Genomic DNA, 23089 nt, shown 5'->3' with positions numbered 1-23089 from the left:
ACTCTCACATCCATACATGACTGCTGGAAGAACCATAACTTTGATTAGATGGACCTTTGTCAGCAAAGTAATGTGTCTGCTTTTTAATATTCTGTCTAGGTTTGTCATAGCTTTTCTTCCAAGGAGCAAGCATTTTTTTCATTTCATGGCTGCAGTCACCATCTGCAGGGATTTTGGAGCCCAAAAAAATAAAGTCTGTCACTATTTCCATTGTTTCCCCATCCATTTGCTATGAAATGATGGGACCGGATACCATGATCTTTGTTTTCTGAATGTTGAGTTTTAAGCCAACTTTTTCGCTCTCCTCTTTCACCTTCATCAAGAGGTTCTTTAGTTCTTCTTTGCTTTCTGCCATAAGGGTGGTGTCATCTGCATATCTGAGGTTATTGACATTTCTCCCAGCAATCTTGATTCCAGCTTATGCTTCATCCAGCCTGGCATTTCACATGATATACTCTGCATATAAGTTAAATAAGCAGGGTAACAATATACACTCTTGACATACTCCTTTCCCAATTTGGAACCAGTCTATTGTTCTATGTCTGATTCTAACTGTTGCTTGTTGACCTACATACAGGTTTCTCAAGAGGCAGCTAACATGGTCTGGTATTCCCATCGCTTGAAGAATTTTCCGCATTTTGTTGTCATATAGTCAAAGGCTTTAGCATAGTCAATGAAGCAGAAGTAGATATTTTTCTGGAATTCTCTTGCTTTTTTGATGATCCAACAGATGCTGACAATTTGATCTCTGGTTCCTCTGCCTTTTCTAAATCCAGTTTGAATATCTGGAAGTTCTCAGTTCACATACTACTGTTGAACCCTAGCTTGGAGAATTTTGAGCACTACTTTACTAGCATGAGAAATGAGTACAATTGTGGGGTAGTTTGAACATTCTTTGTAAATGGATACACTACCCTAAATCATTCCTTCTCCTCTCCATCACTAAACGGGTAACTGCAGAGAGCCTTGGTCTCTAAGTTTCCTCATTCAGATCCTTAAGCCTAGAAATATTTGTTTTAGGGAAACCTGTTCCTTTACAGGAGTTCCCAGGTGGCGCTAATGGTAAAGAACCCGCCTGCCAATGCAGGAGACATAAGAGGTTTTGGTTCGACCCCTGGGTCAGGAAGATCCCCTGGAGGAGGCATGGCAACCCATTCTTGACTGGAGAATCCCATGAACAGAGGATCCTGGCGGGGTACAGTCCATAGGCTCAAAAAGAATCAGACATGACTAAAGCTACATAGCACACACACACATTCCTTTATAACTTTACACAAGGAGAAAACAAAACTGCAGAGACTTTTACATTCAGCACTGTAGGGGACTAGGAATTTTCTTTGCATAGGGTATTACTGATTGCAGATCATACACTGCTTCCCGCCCATAAACAAATCCTTTGATAGAAGGAGCTGCTGCTGCTGCTAAGTCGCATCAGTCATGTCCGACTCTGTGTGACCCCATAGATGGCAGCCCACCAGGCTCCCCCATCCCTGGGATTCTCCAGGCAAGAACACTGGAGTGGGCTGCCATTTCCTTCTCTAGTGCATGAAAGTGAAAAGTGAAAGGGAAGTCAGTCGTGTCCGATTCTTTGCAACCCCATGGACTGCAGCCTACCAGGCTCCTCCATCCATGGGATTTTCCAGGCAAGAGTACTGGAGTGGGGTGCCATCGCCTTCTCCGGGTAGAAGGAGCAGTTGTTGGTAATAATAGATATTAATTTTTACTGAGCAGTTATATATGCAAGGCACTGTTCCAGGTGTTCTATCTGTTAATGCACTTAATCCTCATCATACCCCTTTGCCATAGGTACTATAATTTATCCTATTTTACAGATGTAGATGTTGGGGCACAGGGAGGACAAATAACTTACTCAAGATCACGCTGTCAGTAAGTGGACAAGCAGAGATTCAGACCACTAGAGCCTATTCCTCTCTCCTTCCCCAGATCCCTATTCTCTCAGACATCCACACCATCTTTTGCCTCCATGATTCAGTGCTGAAAGAAATGCAAAACACTTCAAGTATACATAGTTGGCCTTCAGTTGCTATACAGATATAATAGGATTCCTTAAGGGACCCTACCTGTGAGTTGGTTCCTGGCACAAAATCCATAAGCTTCTCTGATGGATCCTCCTCCAAACTTTGATCTCATGAAAAGCATGTGAAGAATTTTGCAGCGTTCAAGTTTCTTATTGTCTCAGGCATGACTATCTAAAACATATTGGCTTAAACACTACAGTACTCGTTAGTCAGTAGAGCTATTGATAGCTCTGTTCATTAGTTCTAAATGTCCTTGGCCTTATCATCAGTAACTGAAAGCTTCCTTGACTTTTCTAAGTATCTCAGTACAGTCTACTAATTATCCAGATCATCTATTCATTGAATCAGCAGTCTAGATACTTGTACAAGACTATTTTGTATTTCCTGGTCTCTTTGACAAGCGTTTATTAAGAATCTGCTCTAAGCGAGGCACTATTCTAGGTTTCATGGATACAGTGTCACCAAAAGACAGATGCATCAGTCTTGATGAGCTAGGTTATGCTACAGTGACAGACAACTCTCAGTCTCTGTGGGTTAAAACATAAGATTTGTCCTCTGTGCTGCATTTTCCTCATGGGTCATCTGAGGTTCTCATCCAGCACTCAGGATAATGAAGCAGCTGCTGGGTAGCTTCTGGGTGTTGCCAGCCATGTAGCAGAAGGAAAGAGCACATATGGTAAAGGGGACAAGAAATGCAAACTGCCATGTAGCAGGATGCAAAGAACCAGTGTGGCAGTAATGAGCACAGCAGACAAAAGCGGTACCATTGAGAGAACTTTTATATTGTAGTAAGAGGAGTCAGAACATCAAGAATAAAAGAAATGAGCAGTACGTTAGATTGATGGGCTAGATAGAAATAAATAAGCTGATGAGATGGAAGGTAAACTTATGCTGGGAAAGATGCTGATTTCAACAGAGTGACCTGGGAGTGGACTTACTGAGAAAGTGACATTTAAAATGTAATCTAAAGGGGAAAGTGTTAGTTGCTCAGTCATGTCCGACTCTTTGCAACCCCGTGGACTGTAGCCCGCCAGGCTCCTCTTTCCATGGGATTTCCCAGGCCAGAATACTGGAGTGGGTAGTCATTCTCTTCTTTAAGGGTCCTTCCTGACCTGAGGATTGAACCTGGGTCTCCTCCATTGCAGGCAGATTCTTTACTATCTGAGATACCAGGAAAAGGCTTCCCTGGTAGCTCAGCAGTAAAGAATCTGCCAGCAATGCAGGAGACGCAGGAGACGCAGGAGACTGGTTCCATACCTGGGTTGGGAAGATCCCCTGGAGGAGCAAATGGCACCCCCCTCAGTATTCTTGTCTGGGAAATCCCATGGACAGAGGAACCTGGTGGGCTGCAGTCCAGTTCAGTTCCTATGACGGGCTGCAGTCCATAGGATCACAAATAGTCAGATACAACTGAGCACACACACTAATGGTGTAAAGAAACCAGAACAGAAAGAGCTTAAGGCAAGTTTTCCAGTCAGAAGAAACAGCAAAGGCCATGAGGTGGAAAAGAGTTGTGGTGTTGGAGGAACAGAAAGAAGGCCAGATGGCCTGGGGCTCGTTAAGGTTTAGGAGTGCTGGGGAGAAGGAGGAGAGGGACAGAGCCAGGTCAGTCAGAGCCTTGCTGGGCATGGAACAGAGGTGGGATTGGAATCCACTGTATGGAAACAACTCAAGACTTTTAGGTCAGGCAGTGACATAACCTGATTTAAATTTTTATAGAATCACCCTACAGAAACAATATGTAATTCAAAACAAGAGTATCTCTAGAGCACATTCTCCACCCACATGGAAACAGGAGCTTTGAGGGATGCAAAGGTAGACGGAGTTCTGTCCCAGGATCTTGCTTACTGACTGGAGAGGTGGAGAACCTGAATGTTGTCTTTAAACCTTGTGATAGAATTGCTATTTAAAAGTAGTTAGTGGTTGGAACATGAAGCAACTGTGTGCATGTACAAATGTGCATGACTCTTCTGAAAAATTACAAATCCATACCCCTATTTGTATATGAGGGAAAAAAAGAAACTCTAACCAGAGTATAGTGGGAAGCATCCACTTACTGACCTAAAGCTGTCCTCTACTTTAACCTCTGATTATAAATGTTCTTGCCTGCCTTCTGGGACTTTTTCCCTTTAGGAACACAACTTATTCTCAACAATCCTGAGCCATTTTCTTGAACTCACTGCTGCCTGTGTAATTTACATCCCACAGGCATTTCTCAGCCTTTTATTGAAAACTGGTTGTTAAAATGTAAATCTGCCTAAATCCTTGAACAAATCTCTTCCAGTGATAAAAGTAAAGATTTTCTGCATACTCAAGCTGAAGCCTCAATTTGCATATTTGGAATTAAAATCAAAATTAGGCTATTTTCAGTAAGACTGGGAAGAATGAGGATGGAGTTGTCATTTTAAAAGGGGCATGTTTTATATTCCTTAAATATTTGGTAGTTGAGCTGAAATGGCTTGGTTTATTCCAATGGACAGTGTTTAGATGACATAGCTAAAGAGGGTCAGTTCAGTTCAGACACTCAGTCATGTCCGACTCTGTGACACCATGGACTGCAGCACACCAGGCTTCCCTGTTCATCACCAACTCCCGGAGTTTGCTCAAACTCATGTCCATTGAGTCAGTGATGCCATTGAACCATCTCATCCTCTGTTGTCCCCTTCTCTTCCTGCCTTCACTCTTTCCCAGAATCAGAGTATTTTTTGAGTCAGTACTTTGCATCAGGTGGCCAAAGTATTGGAGTTTCAGCTTCAGCATCAGTCCTTCCAATGAATATTCAAGGTTGATTTCCTTTAGTATTGACTGGTTTGGTCTCCTTGCTGTCCAAGGCTTCTCAACATAGGTTCTTCCATTGAATATTCAGGACTGATTTCCTTTAGGATGGACTGGATGGATCTCCTTGCTGTCCAAGGGACTCTCAAGAGTCTTCTCCAACACCACAGTTCAAAAGCGTTAATTCATCAGTGCTCAACCTTCTTTATGGTCCACCTCTCACATCCATACATGACTACTGTAAAAACCATAGCTTTGACTAGATGGACCTTCGTTGGCAAACTAATGTGTCTGTTTTTTAATAGGCTGTCTAGGTTTGTCATAGCTTTTCTTCCAAGAAGCAAGTGTTTTTTCATTTCATGGCTACAATCACCATCTGCAGTGATTTTGGAGCCCAAGAAAAAGAGGCCCAGAGATTGATAAAAAATAGATAGATAGAGATACTGCTGTTTCCCTTTCTTGCATTTCTCCATTCTTTCATACTTACATGAGAGGCATTCTATTGACCTGAAGAATTGGGGGCCTCCTCTCTGCAGATCTTGCAGTTGCCTGCAGGTGTATGTGACAGTCCTGAAACAGCTAATGTGGAGAAAAGCAGCAGGCAGAAACCCACTGGAGCACAGACCACTTGAGCCATAATTGTCATATGCTCATATACATCTGAATCCTTTCAGTTCCGTTCAGTTCAGTTGCTCAGTCGTGTCCGACTCTTTGCGACACCATAGACTGCAGCGTGCCAGGCCTCCCTGTCAATCACCAACTACCAGAATTTACTCAAACTTATGTCCACTGAGTCGATGATACCATCCAACCATCTCATCCTGTCATCCCCTTCTCCTCCCACCTTCAATCTTTCCCAGCATGAGGGTCTTTTCAAATGAGTCATCCTTCACATCAGGTGGCCAAAGTATTGGAGTTTCAGCATCAGTCCTTCCGATGAATATTCAGGACTGATTTCCTTTAGGATGGACTGGCTGAATCTTCTTGCTGTCCAAGGGACTCTCAAGAGTCTTCTCCAACACCACATTTCAAAAGCATTAATTCTTCAGCACTCAGCCTTCTTTATAGTCCAACTCTCACATCCGTACATGACTACTGGAAAATCCATAGCCTTGACTAGATGGGCCTTTGTTGGCAAAGTAATGTCTCTTTTTTTTAATAAACTGTCTAGGTTGGTCATAACTTTTCTTCCAAGGAGCAAGTGTCTTTTAATTTCATGGCTACAGTCAACATCTGCAGTGATTTTGGAGCCCCCCAAAATAAAGTCTGTCACTGTTTCCACTATTTCCCCATTTATTTGCCATGAAGTATGGGACCAGATGCCATGAAAGTATGAGACCAGATGCAATGATCTTCGTTTTCTGAACGTTGAGCTTTAAGCCAACTTTTTCACTCTCCTCTTTCACTTTCATCTAGAGGCTTTTTAGTTCTTCGCTTTCTGCCATAAGGGTGATGTTATCTGCATATCTGAGGTTATTGATATTTCTCCCGGCAGTCTTGAGTCCAGCTTGTGCTTCATCCAGTCCAGCATTTCTCATGATATACTCTGCATATAAATTAAATAAGCAGGGTGACAATGTGCAGCCTTGACACACTCCTTTTCCTACTTGGAAGCAGTCTATTATTCCGTGTCCAGTTCTAACTGTTGCTCTTGACCTGCATACAGATTTCTCAAAAGGCAGGTCAGGTGGTCTGGTATTCCCATTTCTTTAAGAATTTTCCACAGTTTGTTGAGATACACACAGTCAAAGGCTTTAGTGTAGTCAATAAAACAGAAGTAGATATTTTTCTGTAAATCTCTTGCTTTTTTGATGATCCAACAGATGTTGACAATTTGATCTCTGGTTCCTCTGCCTTTTATAAATCTAGCTTGAACATCTGGAAGTTCACGGTTCATGTACTGTTGAAGCCTGGTATTACTTTGTTTAATTTTGAGTATTACTTTGCTAGAGTGTGAGATGAGTGCAATTGCGTGATAGTTTGAGCATTCTTTGACATTGACTTTCTTTTGGATTGGAATGAAAACTGACCTTTTCCAGTCCTGTGGCCACTGCTGAGTTTTCCAAACTTGCTGGCATATTGAGTACAGCACTTTCACAGCATCATCTTTTAGGATTTGAAATAGCTCAACTGGAATTCCATCACCTCCACTATCTTTGTTCGTAGTGATGCTTCCTAAGGCCCACTTGACTTCGCATTCCAGGATGTCTGGCTCTAGGTGAGTGATCACACTATCATGATTATCTGGGTCTTGAAGATCTTTTTCTGTATAGTTCTTCTGTGTATTTTTGCCGTCTCTTCTTAATATCTTCTTCTGTTAGAATCCTTTGGGAGGCTTTAAAATGCAGATTCTGTTTCAATAGGACTGGGGTGGTATGCTGCATAACAAATTATTCCCAACTGAGTGGACTAAGGCAACGTCTGTTATCTTCTAGTTTCTGTGAGTCAGGAATGCAGGTTCTGGCACAGGATCTCTCCTGAGGTTGCACACAAAGTAAAAGCCAGGAGCAGTGCATTCATCTGAAGAACCAACCAGGGCTGCAGGATCTCTTTCCAAGATGCTCACTTATCTGGCTGTTGGCAAGAGACCCGTTTCTTTCAGTGAACTTGTCCACAGGCTCTTTGTGTGTCTTTACCGGGAGAGAGAGAGAGGGAAGAGAGCACAAACGCCTCTTATGGCCTCATCTCAGAAGTCACACAGTGTCTCTTCTCCATACTCTGTGTAACAGTAGCAAGTTACTAGGTCTAGCCACTCTGAAAAAGAGGCAAATTAAGCTTCACTTTTTGATGGGAGGAGTGTCAAATAGTTTGTGGAGATGTTTTAAAAACTTCACAGGTGGAACCTGTTCCCAGATGATGCAGGTGCTGATCCTTGGACCAGACTTTGAGCAGAAGGTGCTAAAGGACCGCCAGTGAGATTTTAGTCTTGTGATGCCTTATTTTTCATACCATATCTACTTTCCAAATAGGTCTTCCCAGATAACTGTCGAAATTATTTTATTCATTCTCACTTGTTCTCTCTCGTGTTAAAAATATCAAGTATATCAAACAAATTAATGTCCACAAGAAAACTATATTTTGAGCAAGCAACAAGGGTTAGAGACTGGAGTTTTGTCAGACACTCCTCACCTTGATTAGAATAAAGATGAGAACGAGCCTCCCTTCAATTTTCTTCAGGAACTTTAATGTGGTTCTCTCCCTTCTGCAACACATGGATCTGACTTCCACCCACTAAAGCTCCAGCTGCCCATGTCTACACCTATACACAACATAGTGTCTACCCACAGAGTTCCTATTCTTTGAGCTGTTTTTATTCTCTCATCAAACACAATGATTTCTTCTATTTTAAATATGGTAGCATTAATTCTCTTGAGATTTCTTTTGGATGTTAAACTTTATTATTCCTGACACCACCCCTTGTCAGATGTAGTGACGATAATTCCATGTAATATCAATTAACCTTAAAAGGCATTCTTTTAGTTCTATATTTTATCATATTATTTCTTAAAACAATTTTACTAAACTCTTTGCTATGCAGTACAACACAAGGATTGAGATATTCTGTTTAGTTAATAATGAGGAAACTAAAAAGATATTATATGAACCATGGATTATTTTTCCAGAAAGACTGAGGGAACATGGCATTGTAGCTCAGATGGTAAAGAATCCACCTACAATGCAGGAGATCCTGGTTCAATCCTTGGATTGGGAAGATCCCCTGGAGCAGGAAATGGCAACCCACTCCAGTATTTTGCCTGGAGAATTCCATGGACAGGGGAGCCTGGCAAGAGGCAAGTTAGAGTCCATGGAGTCACAAAGAATCGGACCCGACTGAGCGACTTTCACTACTACTACTAGAAAGATTGAGCTATAATAAAATTAATATAACAAACACAAATTTACTAGACATAATTTATGTGAATATTCAGATAGCACTTCAGTATCCCCAGTCATAATTTTGAATACACAGTGCCAGTCTTAGGAACAGTTATGGAATAGGCAATTAGATGCCAAGAACGCCCTCTGCCCTTCCCATCAAATAGAATATATATTTTTTAATTATTTGCTAATGATATATATATTATATGTATATATATATTTCATTGATTCCTATCATTTCATCATTAGCAGTTTTTTCCTTTGCATTCAACATTACCCTTCCCCTGTGTCCTCTTTTAAAATAAAAAAATGTTTCTGGGGGAGGTAGGAGGAATCACACATGAAGTATCTTAAACTTTCATGTGTATTTCTCTAAATCACACTTCTCTGGTGATAGGCAGAGGGAGATGGGGCAGAAGAGATATGTGAAGGGGAGAAGGTGAAGAGAGGAAGGTCAGAGTAACATCAGAGCGGAGTGAGTTCTTCTGCTTTGCTGTGTGATAATTTGTCTTTATTCAGTCTTCAGTGACCAAGGTCTGACAGAGTATGAAGTGCCTGTAAAAGTATCCTTCTGCTTAAGAGAATTTCAGATTGACCTGTGCTTCCTATCTGGTGCATCAGCGGCAAAGAGCCCTTCTTGATTTTGTGCTGGGAGATTGAGATATTCCTTCTGAGTATATAATAATGATATGAGACTTTGTACTGTTCAGGAAAGAATCTAAAATTCAAATATATAATCTGAAGTGCATTTTTATGTCCCTCTTACCAACCTCCTCATTGCTCATACAAAGCTGAGTGGTCTTTAAAAGAGCCTATGTATTTTTCTCCCATTTCCTAGGAGTTGGTACATCAGAAACTGTCAAGAAATTGATGAGCCTTCAGGTCTACTAATTCATTCCTTGGAAGTTAGACAAATGTGCCCTCATTCTACGAGATGCAATTTGAAGTTTCTAGTACAGTCTTGCCACTTAAAATAATACTGTTCCTTGCCTTTTTTGCCTCTAGGAAAGCTGTCCAAGTAACTGGATTTATGTCTTTTAACACAGGGCTTGTTGTTCAGTATTCAAATGACAATGGGATACTCTGGCATTTGCTTCGAGAGTTGGACTTCATGTCATTTCTGGAACCACAGATCATTTCCATCGACCTTCCACGAGAGGCAAAGACACCTGCTACAGCTTTTCGATGGTGGCAGCCCCAACATGGCAAGTTACTGCTCACCCCGACTTTCCTGGTAGCATTTAATCATCCAGTTAAAGCCACTTCATATTGTGTGTTTTTTAATTTGCTGTCAATTTCTAGATAATTTGATTTAAAACCACAATCATAAAGATATTCATATTGCTATATAATGAACCTCCTGTAACTGCTTTTATTCATCTGATTTCAGGGAAGCATTCAGCCCAGTGGGCCTTGGATGATGTCCTTATAGGAATGAATGACAGCTCTCAAACTGGATTTCAGGATAAATTTGATGGCTCTTTAGATCTGCAAGCCAACTGGTATCGAATCCAAGGAGGTCAAGTTGACATTGACTGTCTCTCTATGGATACTGCTCTGATATTCACTGAAAACATAGGTATACATTTTCACTTGATAAAGGGAGAATATTTAATTAACTAGAGGACTAAATTAATTAAAGCCCAAAAGAAGATTCTCTAATGCAAAACCATGTGCATAACTGCCTGTGCTGAGGGAGGCAGTTGGAAATAACAAGTTGTTTTGTCTTCTAGTGTGACTTGGTGAACCCAATGACAGTTTTTGCAGGGACTGTCTTTCATGGCATGCATAATATGACCAATGTTTCTTAAAAGTGAGGCAAAATGTCTGTCTGAGAACATTACCATGTTTTAGAATCTGCAGAATTAGAATTTGCAGACTCTCTGTTAGCCTGTCTCAAGGTGGTAAGACTTTTCAAGTTAGCAGCCGTCCATATTTCTGAGTCTGTGCTAACTAGATAAAAAAAGTCAGTGTGAGATGAAAAGTCAAAGCACATGTGAGACACTATAGATAAAATATGATTTTTGTTTACTACTGAAAGCATGACAAGCAGAAACACCCAATAAGAAAGAGAGTACAATTATGTGCTACCATTAAACTTTTCCTTTTTCATAGGAAAACCTCGTTATGCTGAGACCTGGGACTTCCATGTGTCAGCATCAACTTTCTTGCAGTTTGAAATGAGCATGGGCTGTAGCAAGCCCTTCAGCGACTCCCACAGTGTACAGCTCCAGTATTCTCTGAACAATGGCAGGGACTGGCATCTTGTCACTGAAGAATGTGTTCCTCCAACCATTGGCTGTCTGCACTACACAGAAAGTTCAATTTACACCTCTGAGAGATTCCAGAATTGGAAGCGGATCACTGTCTACCTTCCACTCTCCACCATGTGAGAATTGTCATTTGGCTACATGTCAGAACTTCAGGTTTCTGTCACCTAATTGGAAAATAATTGTGATGCCACTTGGAAATTCTATTACTCTTTCATGAGGATTATGCATGGAACATACCGGGGGGAGAAAAAGTTATAGGGGCTTAGGTAATACTTTTTAAATGTGGTTAGGAGTTCCAGGAGATTTATGAGGCTGAACTTCGCTTCTTTAGCAACCTGAAGGCTGCCCAACAGATTCAGGTTTTAATTTGTAAAAATAAACATCTACCCAATAACCAGAGTGATACTTATCCACATGAAGCAGTTGGTAAAATCATTAAATGTGGAAGAGTGTCCTTAGTTGTTGTTGGCTTTTCTTTTTTAATCTCCACACCACAATAAGAGTAAAGGTTCATTCTTTTGAAATGCTCATATCATTTTACATCTTTCTTCCCCTCCGCAGGATCTCAGATTACATTCAGCCCTACCTTATATTAGGGCTTATAGCAGGCTCCCACTTCTATGGTTTAGGTGTTGGATAGTGAAGGATCTTTCTAGGAACTAATGTTACTGTGGTGGGTGAGTTTGTGCCATCCTGGGGCTGCTCTCCCCAGATCCCTACATCTTCCTTCCACTGCCCTGCTCTGAATTGTAGGCAAATTGGCCTCTGCCAGCTGCATTTGCCACCTGCATATGTTTTCTGGCTTCCTGGTAGGTTTAGGGAGTAACAGATAATGGCAAGAAAGTGGAGGGTGGAAATAAAGTTAAACCAGGGTATTCCTCCCCACTCCTTCTCTATCTCAAGTACATCTTGGCCAAGTTCAGCAGCTCCAGCTCCACCATGGTGTCCCTCCAGGTGACATGCAGCACCTCCTCCTGTATCTCTCCATCTTTGGACTTGCAGTGGCTTCCTGACTTTCCTAAACTCTTATTTCCTCACTGATGCTGCCACTCACTATGCATCCAGTACTTTGTAAATTCTCTCCATTAAATACTTATGGTGGTTTCCATTTTCCTGGTTCCATTTTGATTCAGAGATGTGCAAACAAGTGGCAGAAAAAGAAAAAAAAAACAGGAAATCAAAGTGTTTCAGTATTTAACCTAAAACAGTTTCCTGCAGACCCCAGAGCTTTAAAGAATGCTCACTTGTAGCTCATTTATTCATTCTATTTTTATTCAACAAACATTTATTGAATGTCTCTGCCTGCAATGCAAGAGACACAAGAGACCTTGGTTCAATCCCTGGGTTGAGAAGATTCCCTGGAGAAGGAAATGGCAACCCACTCCAGTATTCTTGCTTGGAAAATCCCATGGACAGAGGACCCTGGCAGGCTAGAGTCCATGGGGCTGCAAAAGAGACAGACACAACTTAGCTACTAAACAACAACAACATTATGTGTTAGATCTCTGGTACAAAATGAATAAGGTGATGCCTGGATCCAAATATATGATTTAGGATAACAGGTATCTAAGCAGTTGTTTATGCTGTAAAATACTAACAGTGACAAAACCCAGGGATATTATTGAAACAAAGGGGGATACTACCCAACTCAGTTCAGGGATATTGAATGGAGCTTTCTGCAAAAACTGATGTCTGAGTTGAGTCTGAATTAGTGAATAAAGCTTATCTGATTGAAGAGAGCCTGTTGGAAGTCATATGTGCTGTTGTAAGCCAAAAAAAAATCCAAGAGACCAGAAGAAACATGAGTTGATGGGAAAACTCAAGGACTCGATGCTATTAGAGTACAATTGTGAAGAAATAGGCAAAGATGAAGCAAGAGAAGAGGGCAGATGATGAAGGGGGCATGTATTTCATATTAGCAGTTTGGCATGTGCCGGGGAACCATTTAAAGTGTGTTAAACTGAGTGGTGACATGATTAGATTTCCGTTTCAGAGCCACCACGCTGGCAGCTGTGTTGCATTGAAGGAGGACTTGTGTAGGGAAAACAATAGCACTTGAAATGTTACTATTGAAATTCCACTTCAAGTTGACTGTGTTTTACATTCCAAATAACTAACACATTTCTGCTGTGCAATCTGTTCCTAAATGAGAGACTGCTACTGCTGTTTGGTAAGGCTGTACATATTTCTGGATAAAGTGGTCTTCTGACAGTATAGCCCAGTTAACAGATTGCAAAAAAAAAAAAAACATGGAGGTGCATCACATCATTCTAGTCCTCACCTTTATGGGAGCCAAGCCCTCAGGAACCAAAATAGAAGCAGAAGTTGGATGAGGCTTCCATTTACTACCCAGAAACCTTAGGGACAGTAGAACAGAGACTTCATGGCAAGAACTTTGAAAGATTCCAACTTATCCTCATGTTTATCATCCTCAGTCTCTTTTCCAGTACTGAAAAGTTGTAAAAGCCTGAAAGCGAAAACTAATATTCTGCATAGAGTTAAAACACAGAATAAGTTGATAGTTCAAACTAACTTTTCCAAATCACATGTGTTCAGAGGCTCTTATATGAAAGAAATGGTGAAATATTTTAAAAGTGTATTTTCTACTTTCCTGTTTTGGGGTCAAGTAAACAACATCCAAAATTTGGTATAAAACAAAGTGTCTCAAATAAGAGAAAACTGGAACCCTGAGGAAGACACTTTTAAAATGAAAGAATTAAATGTTTTGTTTTTGAAGGTTGCCACTCAAACCAAGTACAATTTGTTTGTTTTCTGTGTTGTTTTGTTTCTCTTAGATCGCCCAGGACCCGGTTCAGATGGATCCAAGCCAACTACACTGTGGGGGCTGACTCCTGGGCTATTGATAATGTCGTGCTGGCTTCAGGGTGTCCTTGGATGTGCTCAGGACGAGGGATTTGTGATGCTGGACGCTGTGTGTAAGTTAATGAAATTGACAGTTTCTTTTTTTGTAATGCAAAAAGAAAGATAGTATCTTGATCTCATGACATATAATGCCTTTTCTCCACTCATTTTTTTCCTTAGGTGTGACCGGGGCTTTGGTGGAGCCTACTGTGTTCCTGTTATTCCTCTACCCTCGATTCTTAAAGATGATTTCAATGGGAACTTACATCCTGACCTTTGGCCTGAAGTGTATGGTGCAGAGAGGGGGAATCTGAATGGTGAAACCATCAAGTCTGGAACATCACTCATTTTTAAGGGGGTCAGATAAGATTGTTCACTAGCACTGAAATTCCTGTCTTTTCTCAATGCTCCACATAGATACATTTCTGTTCAGATGATATATTATTGTATATACTGTTACTGTCTTCTAACACATATCATGTTTCCTCTTATATCGACTGAGATCATATTTAATGATCACTTGGGCATTAAACCAGAGAAGGCAATAGCAACCCATTCCAGTACTCTTGCCTGGAAAATCCCATGGACAGAGGAGCCTGGTAGGCTGCAGTCCATGGGGTCGGTAAGAGTTAGACACGACTGAGCAACTTCACTTTCACTTTTCACTTTCATGCATTGGAGAAGGAAATGGCAACCCACTCCAGTGTTCTTGCCTGGAGAATCCCAAGGACGGTAGAGCTTGGTGGGCTGTCGTCTATGGGGTCACACAGAGTCGAACACAACTGAACTGACTTAGCAGCAGCAGCAGGGCATTAAACTCTTCCCTTGCTTTGGTAATCAGACCTTCCTTACATTCTGCTGGAATTACATATGTAAAAATTATATATACACTATTTCTAGAATCTTGGCTTCTAGAATGTAACATTTTGTGTGTTTTCAGATATTTAACTTGAAATATTTTTCTAAATGACTTTATGGAAGATCTTTGCTTTTTATTTCCATTTTCTTTCTTTTCCTCCTGCCAATACAACCATTTGGTGACTCTAAGACAACCAAACATTTAAGTCAAGTTAAATAGCTTTCTCAGACATCATTAGTGTATTTTTTGATTTCAACCTAAATGTTGGTTAGACGGTTATTAAGCAGTTATGTGAATCTGTGCTGAGCTGGCACATCTTCGCATGTGAATACGTGCTATATCCTGCCCCTCTCAGCTGGGGCAATTGGCTAATCTAGGTGTGCAAATGAAATCGGTAACAAAAATCCGCATGGGTCTCTGTACAACCTTGATGATTAGCACCTGATGCTTAGAAAACTAGACACCCTGGAAGTTTTTCAATTATAGTTAATAGATGCTGGCTATCATTCTTGTTTGAGTCCAGAATTCTTCTCAAGTTTTTAGATGAGATAGAAAAAACACTTTAGGCGTCAGGGAGATTTACAAGTCCCTAGGAGCAGTAAGTGACTGAAGAAATTGAGGTAGGACATTTCAGGATAGAGACTGCTGTTTTGATTGTGTGTATTTTAATTCTTGTCTGAGGCTTTAGCTCTCATTACCACTATCTATTTGAAGCAATTGACAAGACCACAAAAGGTAAATCCTGTGATTCAAATATCTCTACCTGATAAAATTTTAAGCAGTAAATTAACCTGGTCTCTAGATCCTATGAACAAGGGAAACATATAGTCTTTTATATTAGTATTAAATATTTTCTCTTTAGCCGTCCAAATGCAAGGGCAGCCAAGCATTATATGTGTTGGACATATCCTATCTATCAGTCCTGCAAGATGCAAAGAAGGCTCAACATAGGCCATTCAGTAGGTTGTAGTTTGACCTAGAAAGGCATTCTTTTGTGAAAAAGGAAACGATAGTTTCTTTTCAATGTTTATAGATTCAGGAGTGCTATCTGCTATTAAAATAGCTTTACATTTAGCACAGATGGATTACTGAACCTGGAAGAGGATCAGAAAAGAAGCATCTGTATGAGCTGGAATATATGTAGAAGCAGGCAATACAGTTCCACTGGGCAATTTTCCATATCAAGTAATTAACTGTAAATAAAATTTTAGATGTGAAAGAAAGATGCCTTCCTATTTCAGATCATGCTGACTGTCAACAAAATTGCTCCTACAAGATACATGGGAGCAAGTTTATACTCACATTCTATAATCAAGGATGAAGAGTAATCATATTCCTTTATCTTGATGTTGTCAAGGGATATTTATGAACTGTATCTGTTAACTACCCACCTCGAAGCTTTTTCATTGTAAGATGAAGTGACCTTTTCCCATGGCCTTAACCTCTATATGGCACCAAGCTATGAAAATATCCAAGGCCTTAAGCTGATAAGTGTATGAGGAAAAGGGTAAAGACTTCAAGACATGAAGGATAGGCAATGACCAAGCATTATGGACTGAGCAGGGCAGTGAATTATTAAGATAAAAGAAAAATGAGAGTGGAAATATAAGGCTTTTACACAACCACCTTCAATCCTGGAAGTTTGAATCTATGCTTTGTATAAATGCAGTTGCTTTTTCATTATGATATCAAATAATTTTCAAATTCTGAATTTAGCATTATCTAGATATCTCTCCCCAAACCAAAAGATGATTTAATAAACAAAACACTGATATTTTGTAAAGGATGGAGGATAAGTTTCAGAATCTGACATATCTGAGTTTGAATTCTACTATCATCACTTTTGCAATCTTGAGCAAGTTACTGATCTCAGATTTTCCGTTTCCTTATGTGCAACAGGAAGATAATAATATGTTTCCCTTATGAGTGATAGGTATAAAACAATAGGGTTCTTTTAGAACCCAGAATGTTGTGGGCACTCAATATGTGGTTGCTCTATAACAGAGAAGCCCATTACAAAATTAGTCTTATTTAAAAGTTTTCAGCTATTGAAGAATGTATTATATAATAAATATTAAGAAGAGGAAGAATTTGCTTCCTCTACATTAAATTCTACTTGGTATCTGTTAGCTGATAATTAAGAAGCCAGTAGACAGTACAGCGTCCACTCAGTATCGGCCAGCCCTATACCACCAAAGAGCCACTTCATTCAGAGTCATACTTGAGAAACTGAAAGGCCTGTTAGTACCTAGGATATTTGCATAGCGAAATTCTATTTTACTGGGCTGTCACTGCAATCCTGCATACATGGAGAAAACAAGCTGTGGAGCTGTCAATCCCAGACAACCAGAAATAGTTAATTAGCAGAAAAATTACTAAAGCCAGTGTGATCGCTTTCCGCCTTCGTTGGCTTCTCTGCATGAGCGCTTCCAGCCTGGGCTTAGGGACCTGCTTAGTTACGCCTTATTTAACTTGACCAACTGGAGAGTGTTGTGTCAGCCTGAATGAGAGCCTCCTGGGGCCGTCAGAGCACGCAAAGGAGTAAGTTCCTAAGACTCTTTGGAACCCTGAAAAAGTTACCTATTAGCTCCTAGCTTCCAGCAGGAGCTGGCACATTTTCCGTCTGTTTCCTCTTTACTCCTCTCACAACATGCTGTGATCAAAGGAGGCTGTTTTTTAAAAAGGCTTATAGATAGATAATGGTATCATTTTTGCACTGCTTTCTATAAAAGTCACAGCAAAGTGTGACTTAAAGTTGAGCCAATGAAATGTTTTTATTCAAGCATAGGGAATGAAAGCCATTAAAAGGGGAAATGATCAATTTTTCCTGGACCAAGTATTGTCTCTTGATCATTATGCATCTATTATTTAGCTAATATAAGTTAGATATATAAAATCAAAGGAAAATACTCTCACAAGTAAAGTAAGATTGCTTAACATGTGTGTTTTTTGTTTGCAGGAAGGACTACGGATGCTCATTTCAAGAGATCTAGACTGTACCAATACGATGTATGTCCAGTTCTCACTTCGATTTATAGCAAAAAGTAAGTCATTTTTGTGGGTATGAATTCACTATTTCCCTTCAAGCAAATTTCCCCGTGCACGATTCCTCCTCCGCAAAGAAATAACAGATTTTAGGCCCATAAATTTTGTTCTATGGGAGAGCCAACATAAATTTGAGTGCATAAGTGTTTGCAAATGTTCTTCTATAATATATATTCATTTTAATGTTGGGGTAAGATTACTACTTATTTTATAATGATTTCATACAGAAATAGTAATCATACTAGTCCTCTGCTGGTTAAATTTATCATCACATCCCTGAATCTTTTTTTCACCACTTATTTCTAGCTGAAAGAAATTTAAATTTTAAAAATTTAGCTTTTGGAAACTTGGGATTTTCTTTCACAGATGTAAACCCCTAAAGCCAACTCTGTCATTCTGACCTTTCATATTAAACTAAATAATTGTCCTGACAAATAATGTCATTTGGATATAGGGAATTTTCAAGTAGACTTTTGATAATATCCTGAGATGTAAATGTTTGACCCTTTGTAGAGCTGTGAAGCCTATAGAATCAAAAATTTTTGACATAATATTTCCTAAGTGAAATATAGAAAGATATGTGTTCATATTGAGAAAAAAAAGGAGATAGTACTGTGTGAAAAATCCAAGATTTGATGTGTGTTTTGAGATCTATTTCTCCAGAAATTGCAACCCATCATCACTTCAGCTTGCCTCAGAAGCATTTCGACTGTAAAGCATCTATGTGAATGCAAGTCAGGTTATGCATTGATGCAAAAAAAAAAAGTCTAAGATTGTACACTATTCCCGTTTTTATCACAATGTGTTTATGCCTGTGTTTTCTTCTTTCTAGATACCCCAGAGAGGTCTCATTCGATTCTATTGCAATTCTCCGTCAATGGGGGAATCACCTGGCATCTGATGGATGAATTTTACTTCCCTCAAACTACCAACATACTTTTCATTAATGTTCCCTTGCCATACACTGCCCAAACCAACGCTACAAGATTCAGACTCTGGCAACCTTATAATAATGGTAAAAATGCTTAAGTTCTCCTGTGGTCAAAACTGATTGTGGCATGTTAACGTGCTTTCACCTAAGGTGTGGAGGAAGTGTTTGTCAGCTAAGTGAGTTCACTGTCGATAGCACATTTTGCATGCTTCACTTTTGAGGAGTTTCAAGGAATATTTAGCTTTATATATCTCTACCTTCATATTTGACTATATATTATCTTCGTGTTTGATTCCTATGCAAATATAGCTAAATCCTGTCATAGAGCTATGCTTTTTAAAAAATAATCCAGCTCTACCATTAGGTACTCATCAGTTGTAACTACATTTTTTACTGAATTCGTTTAGGAATACATAGTTCTGAGTGAGGCACTTCGTTAATGAGACAGAACAATGTTAGAGCAAAATGCCATGACAAAGAGGAACTGACACCAAGCAGATAGTGCCTGAGATAAAATATTCTGTCATATACACTTGACTCAGTGATAAGTTAAAGTGAATGTGTAACAGCATTTTCAAATGCTTATAGAAAACAATTTTACAGGTTTGTAATGTTTTATTGCTTCCTGTATTTCTATAAACTGCTTTTTATAAAGAACCAGACTCTACCAAACTGTACCTTTAATGGCCTAGGTAAGCACAGAAATATCATATTAAGAGAATTCTTTGCAAAGGTAACACAGAAGTGGATAAGAAAAATGTACTGCCATCTCTAAAACTTAACCTGAATGTTTCCTTTATAACCAGTAAGTAAAAAATAAAATAATTTGTAACTTATTGTGAACAGAGAAAATAATCTTATATAATCGCTGAGTCCAAAAATGCAGCCTGTTTTACAGTCCAGAGGATAGTTGTCTTCATATTATGTTTGGAATGGTTACCAATTTTTCTTCATTTCTTTCACCAATTGCTTCCAAAACAAGAAAAGGGAAGAAAGCTACTGGTATTAGAACAGTGACAGGATTAGAGAGGGAAAGGCACATGTGACTTCATTTAAATCATCAGATTGTTTTTATAGGCTTCTATTTATAGATCCTTTTATATATTTTATAAGAATTCTACTAAAAGTAGGAATCAGTGAAGAAGCAACCTTGGGGAACCTTGTTGTTTCTGTTTGGCATGGTCTTATCACCTCATTTCCAGTTCAATCCAAGCAGTGTTTTGTAAAAGCACTGGGCTTGCCCTTCTTATCTACTCAGTAATATCTTCCTTGGGCTTCTCAGGTGGCTCAGTGGTAAAGAATCTACCTGCAATGCAGGAGACCCGGGTTTGATCCCTGGGTTGGGAAGATCCCCTCGAGAAGGAAATGGCAACCCACCCCAGTATTTTTGCCTGGAAAATCCCATGGACAGAGGAGCCCGGTGGGATATAGTTCATGGGGTCACAAAAGAGTTGGACGTGACTTAGCAATAAAACAGCAAATATCTTACTTAAACACACTACCTGAGTTGCTGAATCAAATTCTATGACAGCCTAAAGAGTGATTTTCTTAATTTTCTGTGTGTTCCCATATAGCTCCAACTAAACATATATGTTTTGAAAAACATTAAGGGAAAAATAAAGTAACATATAACAGAATGCTTTCTTCTGTGTAGTTTTTAATAATTAAATAAAGCTGCACAACAAGCCAGTGTTGTAATGGCCATGGTCCTTAAGCCTAAAGGAAACATGATTCTAAGTCATGATTTGACTCTAAAATATCCTCCTGCTGCTGCTGCTAAGTTGTTTCAGTCATGTCTGACCCTGTGCGACCCCATAGATGGCAGCCCACCAGGCTCCCCCATCCCTGGGATTCTCCAGGCAAGAACACTGGAGTGGGCTGCCATTTCTTTCTCCAGTGCAGGAAAGTGAAAAGTGAAAGTGAAGTCACTCAGTTGTGTCTAACTCAGCGACCCCATGGACTGCAGCCTACCAGGCTCCTCTGTCCATGGGATTTTCCAGGCAAGAGTACTGGAGTGGGTTGCCATTGATTTCTCCACTAAAATATCCTGGATTGCTCCATAAATAGACTAGTTAGTGTAACTCATTTATAAATCCACAGGCTGACCATCCATCCTCATAGATTCAGGCATGTTACAGATACCCCTAAACCATGAAGGCATGATTCAAAGCCCTCTCTTGCTGCTGGAGGGTCCATGGTACCATAGCACTGCTGTGACAGGAAAGGAAGCAGACTCTTACCAGTCTTCTGAAATTAGTGAGGTTCTTTCATGCAGTGTCAACTTAAAAGAATTGAAAGCATAATTTTTTCCACACTTTAATCTGATAACACAGTATTGTATAGTTTGTGCTTCTTTGTCTAGAAGGCATATATTTAAACCAATAGTTACTGAGTTCCCTCTGTCCTTTCTTCCTTTGAGCAAAAATGTTTATCCAGTTTTCACCTTTGAAAAACTTGCTTTATCCAAAAATGCCATAGGTAAGAAAGAAGAAATCTGGATTGTTGATGACTTCATCATTGATGGAAATAATTTAAATAACCCCGTGATGCTTCTGGATACTTTTGACTTTGGGCCTAGAGAAGACAATTGGTTTTTCTATCCTGGTGGTAACATTGGTCTTTATTGCCCATATTCTTCCAAAGGAGCACCGTAAGTATTTAATTGAAAAGTTAAAAATAAAGCCACTGCTCTATAGAGATCACAATGAGCTTTTGCCTAAATGGATTCCTTGTTGTTTTCTTGTATAACAGTGAGGAAGATTCAGCTATGGTGTTTGTTTCCAATGAAGTTGGTGAGCATTCCATTACTACTCGTGACCTGAATGTGAATGAGAACACCATCATACAATTTGAGGTACTTGACTTTGTTCTATTAGTAATGCTTTAAATTTTATCTTGAAACAAAAGCTAAGAAAGAGAAGGAAAATCTCAGATGATTTCATGCATTATGACTTTCCATTTTTGTACAAGGACAAAAGAGGTTTTACATCATAATTCATTTTTATTAGTAGAATGTATTATCCTACTAAAGTTTATTTCTGAATTTTTAGTCCTTTATTTATGACATAATTTCCTCACCTACTACAATGAGAAATTGTCAAAATAAATTATTTCAAACATTATAAAAATGAAAAGGAATATACTATTCTAGTGCTGTTTTCACAATTTTTATGTGTTACTTAAGACCCAGGTTAGTGTGATTATAGTCTATACCAGGCCAGCACTTTTGTTTAATATTTATCATGATGTCATGAATTTTACAGATAAAATAATACTTACTATTTTTTTTAATTTCTGTATATTTCATTACTCTTTATGGACTTTTATTTTTCAAGACAGAAATTTAAAATGTATGGAAGAAAAGCTTTTATATATTTTATTTTTTTATGCTGCTTTTTTTTTACTTTATTTTACTTTACAATACTGTATATTTTAAAAACTTAGATAAAATCAGCAGAACCAAAGATACATTGTGCTAAGGTTCAATAGTCTTAACTTCTGAAGATACTTGTTTCATGGTTGAAACCTATACTAATCATTGGACAGGCTTAAATTAGTGCCTAATTGTGTCAACAAAATTTTTAATATTTGCTAGATTAATTGTATCCTCTAAATTAGAGTTGTTTCTTTCATCTTAAAATCAGAGACCAAATGATGCCTTAGTGGAGAAATTACTCTCTATTTTAAGCTTTCTATTATATTTTCTAATTTTTATATACTATTTTATATATTTTCTAATTTTTCTACTTATATAACCTTCTTTTATATTTTCTATTATTTATGCTTTAAATGTTAATAAAAAGTAATACCTGTGGCCCTTTCAAGAGTTCTGTTATCAAAAGAATCTAGGTAGAAACAAATCCCTATAGCTGAAAAGTTTACTCATCAGAATAGTTTACCTATCAAAAGAAAAAAGGAGTAACTTCAACAAGAACAAAAATTATAGAAATATATCCAGTTGCTATGACAGCAAGAAAAATGTTAATCCCAGTTGGAAGAGGGAAATTTTTTTCATGAATCACCTACATTTGTTTAAGTTTTAGTTTAATTCACTTGAAAGCACGAAAAAGGAATGAAGTGATTGTTTCCCTCATGTTTAAAAAGTCCTTTCTGAGAATGTTCTCACTATGCCAGGGAAATGGTGACAAAAATTTTATTTCATTCTGTTTTAATATTGAAAACATACTGAAGATTCTCCATGTGCAAAACAGAATTGTTTGAAGGTGTCACAAGATGAAAAATAGAAGATCTTCCCATCCAGCAGCCTGAAAAAAAGCTAATGGTTAAGATTAGAGAAACAACCTTTTCACTACAGTTTGTATGGCTTGGCAGTGAATGTGGGCTAAAGGTAAATTTTGGAATTCCATGCCAGTCTCTGCCTTATTCACTTCCTAGCTTTTTATAAAAAAGAGGGAAAATAAATTTT

General features: G+C 38.9%; 1 protein-coding gene across 2 annotated transcripts in view; it reads left to right on the top strand.

Moving 5' to 3' along the window:
* RELN (reelin) overlaps window positions 1-23089 on the top strand; it is a 536845-nt gene that overhangs the window by 438296 nt on the left and 75460 nt on the right. For both annotated transcript variants that reach the window (XM_068972809.1, XM_068972810.1), the window contains exons 32-40: window positions 9740-9898; window positions 10084-10272; window positions 10809-11082; window positions 13762-13902; window positions 14009-14186; window positions 17647-17731; window positions 18565-18747; window positions 21142-21313; window positions 21415-21517. In XM_068972809.1, the coding sequence (XP_068828910.1) occupies window positions 9740-9898; window positions 10084-10272; window positions 10809-11082; window positions 13762-13902; window positions 14009-14186; window positions 17647-17731; window positions 18565-18747; window positions 21142-21313; window positions 21415-21517 (1484 nt within the window). The remainder of the gene's footprint in view (window positions 1-9739; window positions 9899-10083; window positions 10273-10808; window positions 11083-13761; window positions 13903-14008; window positions 14187-17646; window positions 17732-18564; window positions 18748-21141; window positions 21314-21414; window positions 21518-23089) is intronic.

The sequence above is a fragment of the Capricornis sumatraensis genome, chromosome 5 (assembly GCF_032405125.1).
Source record: "Capricornis sumatraensis isolate serow.1 chromosome 5, serow.2, whole genome shotgun sequence".
Classification (NCBI taxonomy): Eukaryota; Metazoa; Chordata; class Mammalia; order Artiodactyla; family Bovidae; genus Capricornis; species Capricornis sumatraensis.
Note: the sequence above shows the minus strand (reverse complement) of the source record. Positions and strands in the feature narration are given on the sequence as shown.